At 42.5% G+C, this 16,759-nt stretch overlaps 2 protein-coding genes across 3 annotated transcripts in view; both read left to right on the forward strand.

Annotated features, from left to right (window-relative positions):
* Positions 1-380: 380 nt before the first annotated feature.
* Positions 381-8,765, forward strand: hmgn3 (high mobility group nucleosomal binding domain 3). Its single transcript, XM_027009462.2, has 6 exons — positions 381-541; positions 2,847-2,897; positions 3,002-3,031; positions 4,130-4,180; positions 5,867-5,974; positions 8,001-8,765. Exons 1-6 carry the CDS (start codon positions 527-529, stop codon positions 8,040-8,042), a joined length of 297 nt encoding a protein of 98 aa, XP_026865263.1. The 5' UTR covers positions 381-526; the 3' UTR covers positions 8,043-8,765.
* A 1,301-nt stretch (positions 8,766-10,066) lies between these two features.
* The window catches only part of phip (pleckstrin homology domain interacting protein), a 37,715-nt gene continuing 31,022 nt past the window's right edge, over positions 10,067-16,759 (forward strand). The window contains exons 1-7 of one of the 2 annotated variants that reach the window (XM_035522305.1): positions 10,067-11,480; positions 11,588-11,646; positions 11,730-11,759; positions 11,908-11,967; positions 14,289-14,439; positions 14,777-14,875; positions 15,028-15,188. In XM_035522305.1, coding sequence (XP_035378198.1) covers positions 11,441-11,480; positions 11,588-11,646; positions 11,730-11,759; positions 11,908-11,967; positions 14,289-14,439; positions 14,777-14,875; positions 15,028-15,188 — 600 coding nt within the window. In that variant the 5' untranslated portion in view covers positions 10,067-11,440. The remainder of the gene's footprint in view (positions 11,481-11,587; positions 11,647-11,729; positions 11,760-11,907; positions 11,968-14,288; positions 14,440-14,776; positions 14,876-15,027; positions 15,189-16,759) is intronic. The other variant, XM_035522306.1, reaches the window with a different exon arrangement.

Genomic DNA, 16,759 nt, shown 5'->3' on the forward strand with positions numbered 1-16,759 from the left:
GTCAAAAACATCAAAAGAGTTTAAAGACTTTTTTCGCGTTTTTTAAGTTTCTTTTCAGATACATTCCTGAGCCCCGCTTGCGTTAGGCATACGTTTCCCAGACACCCGAGCTCGCGGTGTCACGGCTAGATTGGCTCGTCTTCACGCTAAGTCCTCGCTCACTCGCGCCTTTACGCCAATCCCGTGGCTCCGGAGCGCTGATTTGCGTAGAAAAAGCGCGAAACCAATAGGGAGCGACAGCAGGGAGGCTTTTTTCAAACTCCCGGCCAATGTGTGTGCGCGAAATATTTACATAGCTGAGAGGCGAGCCAATCCTCGTACAGGGACCAGGCTCCGTGTGCGTGGAGTTGCCCAATGGTGGGCGAGGAGGGCGGGGCGTGTGGTCTGCACATTGTTAACATGTTATGAGCAGAGGCGTGTGAGATATCGATCCAGCGCGCCGGGGTAGTTACGAACTCACTACTGCACCTCCCGGGGCAACTCCACCTGCTCAGCTGAACGGAAGGAGGCGAACACGGACGGGACAATGCCAAAGAGGAAGGTAAGAGGGTCGCGCTGGTGCCCGGACTGCGGCGACGTGCTTCGCGGGCCGCCTGCTCTATCTGAGAGGAACAGCGGCGCGGTTTCCTCCGACGGTTACGCGTCCGAAACGTCGCGCGGGTGAGCAAATGTGAAGTTGTTGTTGTTTTTGTTGCTTTTTAAATGCGACACGCGGCGGCTCTCGCGGGAGCTATTCCGCGTCCCCAAGCACAGCGGCGCGATGCATATTCAGCCCCGGTGCGGGCTTTGCTCGCGCCTCCGTGGTCGTGGGTTATTAGTCTGTACCGGAGTCGCCGCTTCGTGCGCACTCGCGCTGAATGTCACTCGGCGGCGATGCTCGAGCGGCGCCCGTTTTAATCAAACCCCTGCGGTCCTCGCTCCCCTCACCTCTGCTAACTCTGTTGGCCGCTGCTGAGTCTTCCTCCTCGATCGGCGTCACCTTCATCGATCGCCAGAGGAATCTATTATTTATTTATGGCATCATTTGAAGCGACACCCTTTCTCCTCCTCCCCCATTGCGGCGCGGACCCGTATGTAAGCGGCCGGCTCGTCAATCACGCGGAACTGTCTCGGGAACGCGCGAGGCGGCGCGCACGCACGCACGCACGCGATGAGCGTGACAGCCGCTCCAGTTTATTATCGGTTTGTGTTGAGCTCGCAGCAGAAGGGCAGGAAAGCGTGGACCGTGCGTGCACGCAAACGCTCGAGCGTGGACTATGGTGACGTTATAGGGACGGCGACGGTTCGCTCGAGCGAGATCTGCAACTCCGGGGGAATTCGGTTATCTAGCGCGAGACGTTTACGTTGTAGGTCAGGACTCTGCGTTGCAAGCTCGAGCACTGCCGTGCAAACGTGCATCACCCCAATCACCGAGTGTCTGGACAGCAGAGATCCGTTAGTAGACGTGGCAGTGTCGGTTGTCGAAGTACATTCAGTCACGACTGAATACTTGTTCAAACCAACAACACATGGGTGTTGTAGCGTTATTTTTTTACCGATGAAAAGTTTTCATATTTGGATCTTATTTATGAGAACTAACCTTTTAGTCTTGACTAGAGTCAAGAAAGGTGAGTCAACTGTTTTCTGTGGCTGCTCGGCCGGTATTGCATGTAAATTTGAATGTACAGATTATTTTTAGGATTTAGAATTCATGGGTTGATTTTGAATAATTGGAAACTCAGCTTCCAGGATATATTTCCTTAAGTTTAATTAAGATCTGCATATGGTTTTATTTTATTTATTTTATTTTTATTCGTGGCAGTATTATTCAGTTACAGAACAATTAAGACTTGGATACTTGGCCCTTTTAACAGGCATGTATGCACAACGCAAACACACAGTCTTGTTTACTGTTCTTGTAGGGATCACATAATGATTATTGCAGCTAATTAATTCTACATCTAACCTTCACCTCAGTAACCAAAAGTAAATAGTTTGGCTCTTAATTTTACTAATTAATTGTTTGTTAAAAAGAAAGCATTTGCATTTATATCCATGGGGCACTACAAGATCAAATGTCATATGTTCATATCCTTGTAGGAACATTTGGTACATACATACACACAAAATATTAATATTTAGCTGCCCTCTGAAAGGCAAGCTGTTGTGAATGACATTTATTAGGATACTGAGTTAGGACCTGTACGGAAACCTCTTTTCAGCAGTACATTTTAGGGGGAAAATGCAGCCGAAATGACATTTGTATATTATGACTGTTATAAGCACAGGTCACACTTTCACTAGTGTGTTAGCATATCAAGCTGTAAACAAAGGAGTAGCTTTAAGATAAATAAAAGCATCGCATTTGCATTACAAAAATGCATCTAACAAACTAATTCAACATACATGTGCATGTGGTTAAATATCAGGGTTTTTTTGTGAAATGGCACGATTATTACAGCAGGGTTGTTTTGACCAGAAATGTCCTGCTTGACAACATGTATATGTTCACTTCTCGCATCATAAAGAAGTCTTATTTTATCTTATTGATTTAAGCTACTTTTACATAGACTTATCCTACAAAACCCCAGTCTGTCAGAACATAAACATTTACATTTTTCTTTCACTGCAGTAAATTTACAGGTTTAAATATTCATGTTGTCTTTCTCCCAGCCATTCAAATGCTGGTAATGAACAGGCTGAGGAAGAGCTCATGTGCACATTCACAGTTTCAGATACACACACCACTAAACCGATTACTGTGTGTGTATGTATGTGTGTGTATGTATGTGTGTGTGTATGTATGTGTGTGTGTATGTGTATGTGTGTGTGTGTATGTATGTGTGTGTGTATGTGTCCTTCTCCAGTCACCTGAGGGAGCAGAGGGGAAAGACTCAACTAAAGTCACAAAGCAGGAGGTAAGTCCCCCCCCCACCTGACACACACACACACACGTTTGCAAACTTTCCGGCAGGGTTTGTCCGGTGTGCTCATGGGCTTTCTTTGTCTGTCTTTCTTTCAGCCCACACGGAGGTCTGAGCGCCTGTCCTCAGTAAGGCTGATTTTCATGCTTCTCTCCCAAGTTTTATATTAAGTGAATGGACCGTGTGCGGTTGTTCACGTAGATACGGTCTGATGTGGACAACAGTTTAATGCACATTGTAATTATCTCGAGACATTTTATTAAATTATATTGACATATTTGCAGAACTCTGCACTGTTATCCTGGGAAGATCAAAGTGTTGAATTCCACATGGGTTTTCAGAATGGGACTGTGTGTCCTCTGTGCTGTGTTGGGTGTGGAGCAGCTGTAGACCTCCAGACATGGTCCACAGCCAGCTCGGGTCTCCAGTCCACCGTTAGCGTGCCTGAGCCGTAGTGCTGTGATCAGTTAGCATTTGATGTCACTGTTCAAGTAAAGGGATCGTGTGTCCTGGGAGAGACAGTAACGTGTTCCAGCTTAGTGCATTCCTGCAGGCTGGCAAGTGGAGGTGTGGCTTGTGTTGGGGAGAGCCACAGATACCTGACCGGCACCACTGACAAAAGATGCAAGGTTTTTTTATGCAGCCTTAGAGAAACTACAACACTTTTATTGTATCTCCCACTGATTATAGTTTATGTTATGGGATAACTTGTCATCTGTATTTGCCGTTTTAATGCATTTTTGCAGTTTTGATGCATTCATATCTATGTGTAGTCTTCTCATTGTAAAGCTTCATCATGTGTGGCATTAGTGTTTAATATAGATGTGCTCATATGTTTTGTCAGATATGTCAGGACAGTCTAGCCTCTCTCATATGTTTTCTGCAGTGTTTTAGTAAAAATTTTCTTTTAATAAAGATGATTGGAGCTTTTGGTACAAAGGCAGATCTGGGTTTGTGATGTAGATGTTTCACACCCTTATATAGACCGAGCATTCCGAGCAGGTGGTCCCAACCCTAATTATTCAATCTTGTAACTACATACCTTTTTTATTGTTAATTTCATTTACATGACTGGGTACAGTCGTTACAAATAATAGGCTTTCTTAGTAATAACTAAGTAACTAACAGGGCGTTGAGGAAGGGATGGTCGATGGCTGTCCGATACTTTCGTTCTGGGTGCAGTGTGGCTGTGTGTGTTCATGGACTTATCTATCTTTGACCAACAGAAACCAGCTCCTCCTAAACCTGAGCCCAAACCCAAAAAGCCTGTGGCTAAGGTAAGAACACACACACACGCACAAAGCCATGCACACATGCATAAACCCACATACACTCACAGGACGCATCACTTTTTTGCATGCATTTTGTATATGGTTTCTATTTTGTTTGCTATAATATTGGGCTTTAGTTTTCTGTTTGCATATGTAGGTATTCTATCCTGTTCTAGTGCATGTATATCAGGCAAGCATTTTTGTATCTTATACAGAAGGTCGTCTGTAATTGTTTGCAAAAGTATTTACACCTTTCCTATAAGGTTCATGTAATATTATGTAGAATTAATTTTACAAGGTTATATACAAAGAAGTTCAGTATTGCGTAAGCATTTATTTTCACTCCTGAAGTCCTTAGGTTTAAATTTAGATGGAAACTATCCTAACAAGCAAGATAATTAGTGAAACCTTAGTGATCTTAATGAAGTATGGTTTTGTGCCTTGAAATGGTTTACTAGAATTGTGAACCCTACTAAATTCAAGTGGATTTCAGGACTGTAAGACTGTAACTGAAGACCAGCGAGCATTCTGAGTAGGGCACAAGTCATTGCATTGCACAGATCAGAACTAAGGTACAAAAAATGAAAATCTCTAAACATCTACTATTTCATAATCCATAATCAAGAAATGGAAGAGATCTGATTGGAAATGTTTTGAAGAGCCTGGATGATCTTGTCCCTTGGCTGAGCTGTGGGGCTGGGAGGAAGCTGGTTGAGAGGTGTTGCTATGAGCCAAACCATAGTGTTGAACCCTCACAGCCGCAAAGGGCTAAGATCCCAGCAAACGTGCATAAGTCAGCAGTTTCCAGCACGCAGCACAAAGCCTTGAATACAGAGCCATGACTGACTGTCTCAAAGCTCACCTAAAAAAGATGGCAATATGTGGGTGTGGGAAGATGAGCCAGAAATCAATCTGACTGGGTTAAAACGTTGAGCAGCTGCAGCACATATGGACCATCGTGGAGATGTGAAGCCCAGTAGTGCTGGTGGAATCGTGGTATGGAACTCTAGGGCATGGAAAGGTTCCCAACACCGAATGCTAAATGGATCTGTTAAGGCAACCTCTTTGAGTTTTTCAAAGGCTTAAAGGAGAAGGAAGAACAAACAATCTGAAGCACAGCGCAAAAAAGAGCTAGGAGCAGCTTCGGAAGGACGTGTTCTGGTGTTTCAGCCACAGCTCCGATGTGGAGAACACCATACCAGGGCTCACACATGGGTACCTTAAGTGGCCAAGACACTTGAGAGCTTGAATAAATAAGAATGAAAAAGAAATCACCAAGTCCGACTGAAAAACACTGAAGGACTGTTGCTAAAGTTGCTTCCATCTTTGCCTTCCTGAGTCTGGAATACTTAGGCAATGCCCGTATTATATTTATTTATGTTTTTTGTGATGTTGCTTTAGCATCATGGACAGAATTTTAAAAAGCCACCTGCCTCAAAACTTCATCATAAGTAGTGTCTCAACACATTTGCAATCTCTGTAGTATTTTTTTAAATTGTAATTTGGGTTGAGGTTGTGTTTCTCACTAACCCCAATCCCATTCATTTATTTGTCCTGTTTATAGGGAAGTGATTGGATTTGTTTGAATTTAGAAAATAAAATATGTTTGGGTACTCGTGAGTTATCTTCTCACTGAATGCTAGTTTGTGCAACGCCACTATTGGGACACAGAGCTCTGATTGGTTATTGCAGAAGCCATCTGATGAGAAGGCAGTGAAAGGAAAGAAGGGAGGAGTCAAAGGGAAAAAGGAGGAGAAAGAGGCGGAGCCTACCGAGAATGGCGAGACCAAGCCAGAGGGGGTGAGACTCTTGTTAATGCTTTGCATTCAGATTTCAGTGACAAGGTCTATGAAAAACCCATTCAAATTAAAATATACTCCTAATTCATCATGTCATATAAACACATTGTTCTGTGTCTTCATCTGTGTCGCTGGTTCCATGTGAGGAAGAGAGAGGTTTTTGTTTATTTAAAAGTTGAAGTTTCCAGGTGATTAAAGTATATGCCCTTAAGAGTTTGTGGCATGTGATATTGCAGTATTTTTAATCCAACCAATCAGTAACAGAACTCATCTGAATGATGACATAGATAAGACTGCCATAAATGTGTTTGTAGATAAGCTCTGGTTTCTGATCTACAAAATGATTTGTATTAATCATGCCCTTACTGCACTGCACCAGAAACAGTTGTCTGCATATTTGCTCAGATACCTGCTAAATCTCCAGCCTCACTCCCAACTTCTGCTGTAAACTCATGCAAGTCCACAAGTCTGCTAATCGCATGCATGAAGTACAGCATTTTATGAAAAGCACTTACAGGAAAAGGGATGGTAATCTTGCTTTATTCAGGGTAACAACTTTCTTTATGTAATCATAACCTCTGCCCGACTTTCCTTTCCCTCACACACACACAAACACAAACTCTTGCTCACATAGATCTGCTTCTCTCGCTCATCTGTCACTGGCATGCCTGAGAAGCGTCTCCCCCACCTTCCTGTCCATCAGAGGACAGAGGGAGACAGTGAAAGTAGAGGGTATGAGAGTATGAAGAGTGACAATTCAATGTGTGTGTGTTTATCTATAAAGTACATCTGCGGTGAATATTAAATTTTTGACTTGTCACAAATCATGCAAAACGCAAGGATATTAAAAGATGAAGCCATAAAATTGTGAGTAACTGAAATTTATCTAACATCTTAAAACGAATGACACACCTTCAAGATTATAGGAGCCGGCTTAATATAGCGCCATCCTTCACTACAGAGTGGATCAGATGTATTGATTTATTTATCTGTCCATCAATTGATTGTGCCTTTTATTTATGCATGCCTTTAGCATCCAACTTTATTTCGAATGAAAATTAGAGCATGTCATACCGTAAGAGTCGTTTTATTCAGTACTAGATCATGTCATACTGTAAGAGTCAAGTTTATTCAGATTCAGTGCTAGATCATTGCACGCCATTGTTTGGCTTGTACTGGGTCAATACTTTGCAACTATTTACTGCTCTAACCCACTACCTATAATACTCGCACTAACCCAAGTCTTAAAATTAACTAACCTTGAATTTAACTTTACAGTGTAGTTGATTCTTAACCCAATAACGTATTGAGAATTACTAGAAAACCTAATAATGCACCCCTGAGTCTTGAATATTGTGTTCATATTCATTTATGGAAATGGTTTCGTATTTGTGCTCTTGCATTGGGAAAAAGTGACCTGTATTCTGTAGTCATTCCTGATTGGAACGTGCAGAAATCTGCTTACTTGTAGATGATGTCAGGGGGCTGGACAAATATTTAAGCCAGTCTGTCTTGGCATGAGAAAAATAAGGTTATATGAGAAAAAATAAAGGGTGGTGTTACACTGTATTTCCACATATAAATTAAAACATGTATCCACAAGTGTGGAATGGTCAACATTTCACTATAGATCACATTTATGGCATTAAGCTGATGGTGTGGGTTTTTTTTTTTTGTTTTTTTTTTTTCAAAACAACTTACGATCACAGTTGAGGGTCGAACTTCGTCCCACCAGTGGCGACCTGGCAGTGACGGGGCTTGACCCCGCAACCTTCTCATTACAAGTCCATCCCCTTTGAAAATGAGTGGAAAAAAGTGCATTGGAGTACACTTGTCTCTTGACTTGTTCTCGTATTTCATAAGTGTAGAGTAGGTGCTAACCTGCTGAATGCTGAAAATATACTAATACTGCCGTTTTGGTTTCATCAGGTGGTACGGGTGGTTTAAAATGTGGCGGGTTTACATGGCAGCAGCATTTAGCATCCCCATACAGTGGTGTGACTGGGTGTACTTTCTCTCTCCCTCAGGACTCTGGGACCCCTGAGACCAAGGCCGAGGCCAAGGAGTGACTCTGGTTTGTTTTCTGTGGAAAGGAGGAACATTTTTTTATTCTTTATCGAGTATTTTGTAAGATGCTAACTTTTTTTTAGACTTGTCATTGTAGACATTGTATTTAGAAAACTACACTCCTCTCTGAAGTCCTATGCCTCCCAGTTCTTATAGTCACCAACATGGACTGACCCACAAACGGAAAGAAACCGCATCTTTCTGAAATGTTTCACCAGCGGCTGTCTTATCACTTCATAGCAATTAGCTGGTTGGAATTGGCATCCCATGTCATCTTCTGTAATGTAACAGCAACTAGTTAACGTGCGTACCACCAGGACTTGTAACCTAAGTGCCCCGAATGAGTAGTCTGGACATTCAGGTTCGAGTTTTTAGTGTGTACAGTAAGTGTTCAGGACATTTTAATTAAAAACTCGGAAAATACGTGTCAATTAATGAAAAAGTGAGACTAAGACAAAAAAATCACTGATTTTCATTTACCAAATTGTTGTTTTCTTAGTCTCTTTATTGGGTACATTGGATCTACATTTTTGACTTTTTAAAATTGCTAATTTGAATAAGATCGTAAACAACGGCACGTAACCATAGCAATAAACAAGGGGTTCGGACTATTCTGAAAGTCGCATACTGAAATGGAATCTGACATGTTTCTGGAGTTCTGCCTTCGGGTTTGGAATATTTGTCTGTGAAAATGTTTTCAAATAAAAAAAAAAAAAGTAAAGAAAAAACTTTCAAAAAGTTTGCTTATTCTGCAGACGTTGTGGCCTTGGAATCATCATCTGCAAGCAGACAAAGTTGTAGCTCCAGCAGTTTTGGTAAAGTTTGAATTACTAACTCAGTAGAAAGCACTTGAGGGTCTGATGAGTTACCACAAAGGCATTTCATTCATGCCTCTACACACACATGTAACCCTCAACATCCATTTCCATAGGCAAACAAATGTACATGCGTGCGCTCACACACACACACACACACTTCCTAAATACAACTGCTGATGTCAGTGAAAGTTCAGCAATGCAACAAAGAGACTGAAACAGAAATGACTGGTTCTTACTGGACAGACACAGATCACTCAAAAGGCCAGCCAATTAATTGTGAAGCCCTGATACTAAGAACACTTGAAAGATTTTCATTTTTGTTAACTCATGGAAGTGTAATAATACTGTCAAATTATGTCAAGGTAAATGTTGTCTAAACAAATGATCTATAATTGATCTGTTAATGCAATGTACTACCTTCCTTGTTAATGGAAATGCACTGCATGTCCCATAGTCCTGTGTGTGTGTGTGTTAGGATCAGGAATACAGGAGTAAGCAAAGCAACATCAAAAGCCACCAGTCATTTGGCCTGGTAACCTTTGACCCTTACTTGGCCTCTACACTTTAGACACCTGAGGGACTCTGACCTCCAGTGGTTGAGCAAAGCTACTGCACAAAGCGTGCAGTCAACAATCGCTCTTTTTCTACTCAACTCTCCTTCATCACTGACTTGTGCATGTTTAAGTGTATTTTGGGAGTGTTTATTTCTTAACAGTTTCTTTTGCCAATGAAGCACTGAAATGGGACACGCAGAAGATACATTAGTGATGCAGATCTTTCCCACATTTTTGAGGTAAGACACTAGTTGTTTAATGTACACAAGTAAGCTTATCTTTAAGTACAGCCTTACCACCCACCCACACCCCCAAACATATTATTAAAATTATGTGAAAGGCTGCTAAATGTTATGGTGTTTCTCACCTGTCTTGGCAAGGTCCTATAAGCAAAATCTGAAATTTACAGAAGAATGAGACAAGCTAACAGTCATAACTGAACTAAAAACTGATCACAGTTACACAACTGTCTCAGAATAGTGGACAGCAGTTATGAAGTAAAAGTTTGAAACATTTCCCTTTAGTGCTACAAGCACCTTGTCCTGACCTGAAATAGACTGTCAGAGGTAATTATCCCACAGAAATCCCTTTTTGCCATTTTGTAGTCTAGAAACCCAGCATAACCTGTATCTGGTCTATGTGTAACTGCAGTATGAACTGTGAATGGATATTTATAGTAAAATACAGGTATTAACTGAGTAGGACATTTTTTCCAGTTTACTGGGCCAGCAGAAACAGTCAGTGTGTATATTCAGGATCATACACTTCACAAATAATGGAGACAGTAGATCACAACTTGATACATACTGGCCTATAATGCTGCATTTACTTTGCTGATGCTAAACAGAATGTTTGAAATACGTTTTCAGTTAAACACCAAGATACTAAAGCTCAAGGTAAGACTATATAAATTCAAGATCTTGGATGACCATGAATACAAAATAAAAATCTTCTAGCTCAATCAGAAAATTATTTATTTTAGTGGGTGACCAGTGCTGAACCTGGGGGCCAAAAAGATCATTTGCCTAATTACTCCACTGAATAAACGTTTTCCTGAATTACATGTGGTGCTACTCATTTACACTGATTCTGGCCGTGCTTAACAGAATATCTGATAAAGTGTTTTCTTTTGCCTTTATCTTGTGCATAGCTTGTGTGTGCATCTTCTGTGGTTGCTATTAGCCGTGGATTGCTGTAACTCAGGAGCTTTAATTCATTACATTTCCCTGTTTTCTACCTTCCCCCATTTTACGGTCAGCTCGGATCTGAAGAAGAAATGGAGGACTACCGAACCTAAACGCCAGCACGCGCTTGGCTTCTTTACGCCTAGTCGACCTCCGGCTCCGTTCCAGCCAGATAAACGTAACTGCTAACGTTTGAAAGTAAAGGTTGGAGAATGTCGGTGAAATATGAAGGTACTCGATCGTCTCGCTCATTATTGTTAGAAGACAACATGGCAGCATTCGTCAGCTTCGAGCTCGAGTGCGTGGTCGACACAAGGAAGTAACGCGCAACTGCATCTGGCAACCCTGCATCAGTCCAAACAGGCGACTAATGTAACAAATAAAAAACGCAATGTAGCAGTGAAAGCAGCCCTTCTGTTAACATGCCTTCTTCCCTCGCCTTCAACGGCACCATCGCAGCTCCCCAAAACGTCCTGAGTGCGTGCTGCGCTGGGCTTGATATTCCTGCGCACGGGGCTTGCGCGCTTTGGAGGGAGGGGGCGTTCAACGTAAACGCAACCGAAAACACGCGTCCACATCTTTTAGCTCCGCCGGGCCGTATTTTTAGTGGAAAGAGACGTGTACCTTGCATTGGCCCGACTGTACGGGGCGTCGTGTCGTGTCCCCGTGCTGTTGACGAGGGGAACTATTTGCGGGCGCGCGGAAGGCTGGCAGCCCGGGCCGTGTGCGCGGGGTGAATGGAGGCGCAGCTCTTCCTGGTGCTGAACAAACACAACTATAGGGCAGCCAGCTCTGCTCTCCCCGCGCGGCCGCACGCCTGCTCCGGAGCCCCGACAGCGCAAACATGGCCAGGGACAGCAAACACGTCGCGCAGCTGAAGTCTGGTGAGTACGGGCAGCGAGAGGCGCGTCGCGGGGACGTTTGTTCCTCTGTGCTCCTCCAGCGCCCTGCTCCACAGCTAATGGAGCTCCTGTGTTCTCCCCCATCGCAGAGCTCTACTTCCTAATCGCCCGATTTTTGGAAGCTGGACCTTGTCAAGACGCGGCGGAGGTGGGTGATATTGGGATTTGGGGTTATTAACTACACCTCTGCATATGACTGTGGCATCATTCCGTGTTTTTGTGTGTTTTTAGACCCTGATACGGGAGGTCCAGGAGAAGGAGGTAAGCAGCATTGCTACTTGCGTTGCATCTCACTGCACTGTACTTTAGGAGGTTCATTTATCGCGGATTTCTGATTTAATTTTTAAAATCCCTATTTTGACCCCCTAGAATGTAACCCAACCCAGTTAACACTAATTTTCCATTGCAGCTGCTACCCAAAAGGATAGATTGGACTGGGAAAGAACACCCTGGGAGTTACGAACATTTGGTAAGGGATCCCTATAACTGAGAAAAACTTTTTTAGAGAGCAAAATAAGAAATTGAATTTCCCGCAATTTTTAAATCAGGAAAAAACCCATGTAAATGCAAAGGGAAAACCCAACCTCGGAACGAGAAAAGTGTGTCAAAGCATAAAGCCCCGAACCTGCAGTGACCTTAAGGTGCGAGTTTGGTGCCAGTTACTTTGCTAGGGTTTAAATAGTTGGGAAATGTAGCAGAAATAAAGAGACGTCATGAATGTTGTGCTGTAAGGACAGCGGTGGGAGGAGGGATGAGTGCGCCAGTGTGTGTGTGTGTGTGTGTGTGTGTATATGTGTGTGTGTGTGTGTGTGCGTGCTGGGCGGGATTGAGGCGCCCTGCTCCGTGGAATACAGCCATGCACGCAGTCAGCTACACATGCTTTACCTCACTTTATTTGAGTCAAACTGCACTTTTGATCAGGAGTTTACCGAGAACACAGCGCGAGACGAGGTTAAAGGCGTTATGGGAATTTTCTGGGCACTTTGTCGCGCGAATTCTGCCGTGGAAAATTATTTTTGGACCACGTGAGGCTTAAGAAGGGAGGACGATTGTACAAATGGGAGGTAAAATAGAACTGATATAATATTGATTAATTTATTAATATCAATATTTAGAAAATTAAGTAAACACGTAGTTAATTTTAAGGATTCCTGTTTCAAATGGACCAGGGCACCGTTTAAGAGCAGTACTTCAGAAGTCCACGTTGATTCTGGTTTGGAGTGAAGATGCTGAAATGTCTTTATTTGAAAAGTTTGGGCTTTGATCCGGCCCATGTGTTACCGCCACCCCCCACGAGATCAGTTGCGTAACTACCAGACCCAACTGTCTGTCTGTAGGCTGTAGTGCACACAAACACGGCGCATTTCCGACCTCTGTGGATGGACTCGCTGAAATTAGTGTCATAGCTACTATTCCTGCAAACTGAATAGGTTAGCCGTGCGTGGCGTCGGCGCGTGCTTGTTGCAGCGTTGGCTCGCGGCTGAACGCGCGTTCCTACGCCACTACAAGCGACGTGTCACTGCGCCGTTTCTCGTGCCGTGCGAGTCCGTGCTACGGATGCGCGTGTTGTGGTAATTCAGGCCGGTCTCGGATGGAGATCTGAAGCTTGCTACACCAGGTCGTGTCCAGAATCATCCTAACCTCCACCTGGTGTTGGCGCTATCCACTTATTTCCCTTATGTGTTTACTCACGGCTATTGATCCATATGAAAGCGATTAACCCGTGGAAACATGCGATTGCTATAATAACAATAGAATAACGCGATGGCGATGATGATGACGATGGTAATGATGATGATAATAATGATGATGATGATGATGATATCAGCAGTAATAAAATATAATAATAATAATAGAATATAATAATAGGTATAATACAGTTTTTAATCACTAGTAAAAGTAAGATGTCAAGCTGGCAGTGAGTAATATATTGATAATGTCAGATAGAAAAAACGAAAAATTAAATAGCTTAGGACGTAACACTATTGTGGTTACAAAAAGCAGTGATCACAATTTTAATCACGCGTATGTGGTAACGTGCGTCGTAAATTATCTGTTCATTTACCGATTATTGCAGGAATAAAATGAATTAATTGACATTATAAGATACATTCGCCGCCTCTGTCTACTGTAGTGAGTTTAAGATACAAATCAGCATCTGCGGTTCTACCCTTACTGTGTGTGTGTGTGTGTGTGTGTGTGTGTGCGCAGGCGACTGGCGTATGACGACCAATAGGATAATGCTAAATGCAATTAAAGCAGCATTAATTACTAGCAGGGCGTTGGGAGCTTCTGCTGAACCGGCAGATAGTGGGCGGCCTGGAGACACGCGCGTTCTCCATGTTTAATTCATCGCCGTATTAAAAGGATGTTTAAAAACGTACAAATAAAAAAGCCATTCACACAATTGTATATCATTTTCAGGTGGACAAGCTCAGAATGATGGCTTTTCTAAATGTCTAGACCTAAATCATTTGCAGATCATATTTGTAAGACACATCTCTATTTGTGTAGATATATAAATATAAATTACATTAATTGTATTTACATAATTACAAATGCATTAATTAAAAACCTGTTTAACAAAGCATTATAATTGTTGTTTCCTATAAGAAGTCACTACCCACAGCTAAGTTTGATTTTGGTGTAAATCTCAGAAGTATATTTTAAAATTCTACTGTATGGGTCTGAGTGAGACAGATAAGACTATAGAGCGCCCTGTGCTGTGATCTAACAGTTTGTTTGGGTGTGCCTGGCTGTTCATACATGTATGTATGGGTGTGTGTGCAGGTGAAGTTATATAAGCACATTTCCTCTGATCACCTGTTGCGAGTGTGTGAGCGTGTGAGTCCTCTCCTGGAGAGAGAGGTTGCAGCCAGTGTACCTGGAGTGAACTCACTGCTGGGAATCGGGCGCCAGTCTTTACTACGCACCAACAAGAGTGAGTATATATGTGTACACACACACACACACACACACACACACACACACACACACACACACACAGTAGTGTGTAGGTGTAATCCGTGATCTTCAGTGTTTTTCATTTGACAGTGCTGATGATGATAAAAATTTTAAAATCTTATTATTTATCTTATTTCTTTAATTATAAATTCTACTAGAGCATATTGGCCAAAGTAAATGTGTGTCAGTGTTTTGTTTTTTTTAGTGACTGTCCTCTTTTAGGGTCATGGCAGTAAAGCCTTGGTAACCAGGGTGTAGTACACCGTCTCCCACTTCTTGTGTCTGCGTTTGTTGATGGTTCTTTTTATTGACAGGTTGTAAGCACGTGGTATGGAAGGGATCTGCTCTCGCAGCACTGCACTGTGGCAGGCCGCCCGAGCCACCAGTCATCTATGGAAGCCCGCCCAATATTGGTAAGCCACCTCTCATTGGCTAAGAAAGTTGTGAATAAGACATTTGCAGTAAAATTCTATGTAATAGACATATGTTATTTATAATGTTAGTTATTACTGTATTTATTAGTTACCCATTGTTTCCGTGTGTGTGTGTATGGGTGTGTGTATAGTGGAGACAACTTACAGTCGCAGGCTGAATGGTTCATACCGTTTGGGTCAGCTGGTCCCGACAGCCGTTTACACACACATGAAGATGCACAAGAGGATTCTGGGACACCTGTCGTCTGTGTACTGCGTTGCCTTCGATCGGACTGGTCGCCGCATCTTCACGGTAAGCCTTACACGCGTGTGTGTGTGTGTGTGTGTGTGTGTGTGTGTGTGTGTGTGTGTGTGTGCACGTGCATGTAACAACAGATATTGATATTTAATAAATGAGATTAAGCAACATAAAATTGGAAATGAAGCAACTTCACTGTAGTCAGCACTATACTGAATTTTCTGTTTTGTAGGTAATTTTGAAAAACAATTAGTGAATTTTAGAGGGATTTCTAGTGAAAGAAAATAGTTAACTACCACAAGTTACTCTTGTGGGTTACTCTTAATTCTTTGAGTGTGTGTGTGCGTGCGTGTGTGTGCATGCATATTTTCCAACCACAGAATTTCTTTTGGATCAAGGTCAGGAAAAAGATAGCCAATCAAAAACAGAGAATTTGCTGTCCAGAAATAGTTAATACTTCAGCATCCATTTGCCTTGAGACAGGCTTATCAGTTGCCGGCATTTCCACTTCTCTATAATTTTTAGAATTGTTTATTTATGTGATGTCAAAAGGTGAATTTGATCAGAATTTAATCATGCTATTTGGACTTAATACAAATTTGTCCAGTGTCAGTTTTACAGTTTTAGAAAAACTTGAGGGTTGTAAGAGGTAATTGGTTGATTTTGAAGGCAATGACTGCTGTGTAGTTCTCCGTGCTCAGAGTGCACTTTGTGTGGGAGGTCAGTAGGACAGGGCAGCTCTCTGTACACCTGGGCCTGTACACCTGGGCCTGTACACCTGGGCCTGTACACCTGGGCCTGTACACTACTCTATTCTATATCACTCCATGGTCTAACGTGCTGAACCAACTACAGTTTTGCTGGTCTGCTGCCTTTTGACTCTTACATGCTTTGACTGACTTTACACAACACTCTCAGGAAGACCTGTGGAATGGAGAGGAGGCCTTTCAGTTTTAATAACCGAGTTGGTCATTTAAGTCACTGAATGTATGTGTGGTTAAATGACTGTGGGGGGTTTTCATGCGTCTTGCTTTACTTTTATTTAGCCTTTGTCTTATTAACTTGGATTACTCAAACCACTTTTTGATTGTCACACTGTGGACAAGAAGTCGTTTTTCCAGACATGCATGTTAATATCACTATCTTATCAGTAGAGGCAGTTACTTTCTGCAGACAAAGAGGTTAACCATTAAATAGCCACAGAGGCTTCACTTTGATATTTGCATTGTGGTAATTTGTGTGATGTAACACATTAACTGGACTTAATTTGTGGATCTGCGCAGAATGCATTTGAACCCCTAGTTATTCAGGAGCTTTGCAGAGGGCATGTTAGTCTGTGCATTCCTTTATGGCTCTGTGTGTGTGTGTGTGTGTGTGTGTGTGTGTGTGTGTGTGTAGAAGACTGTGGGATTTTTGTATCATAACCTTTGACTTAGCTGTGTGGTGTGTTCCTTAGTGTTGTGGGTGCGATGTTTATCTCTGTCCTGAGTGATCTTGCTATGGTGTGTTTCTGCTTCATCAGACACTCTTGGGTTCCATTTTACTCTGGAATAGTTTTTTTTTTTTAATCTCCAAAAATGGCCGAACAGCACCGATTACTGCCTCCACTCTCTCCCTCTCCTCGC

This window comes from Electrophorus electricus, chromosome 24, assembly GCF_013358815.1.
Source record: "Electrophorus electricus isolate fEleEle1 chromosome 24, fEleEle1.pri, whole genome shotgun sequence".
In the NCBI taxonomy this organism is placed as follows: domain Eukaryota; kingdom Metazoa; phylum Chordata; class Actinopteri; order Gymnotiformes; family Gymnotidae; genus Electrophorus; species Electrophorus electricus.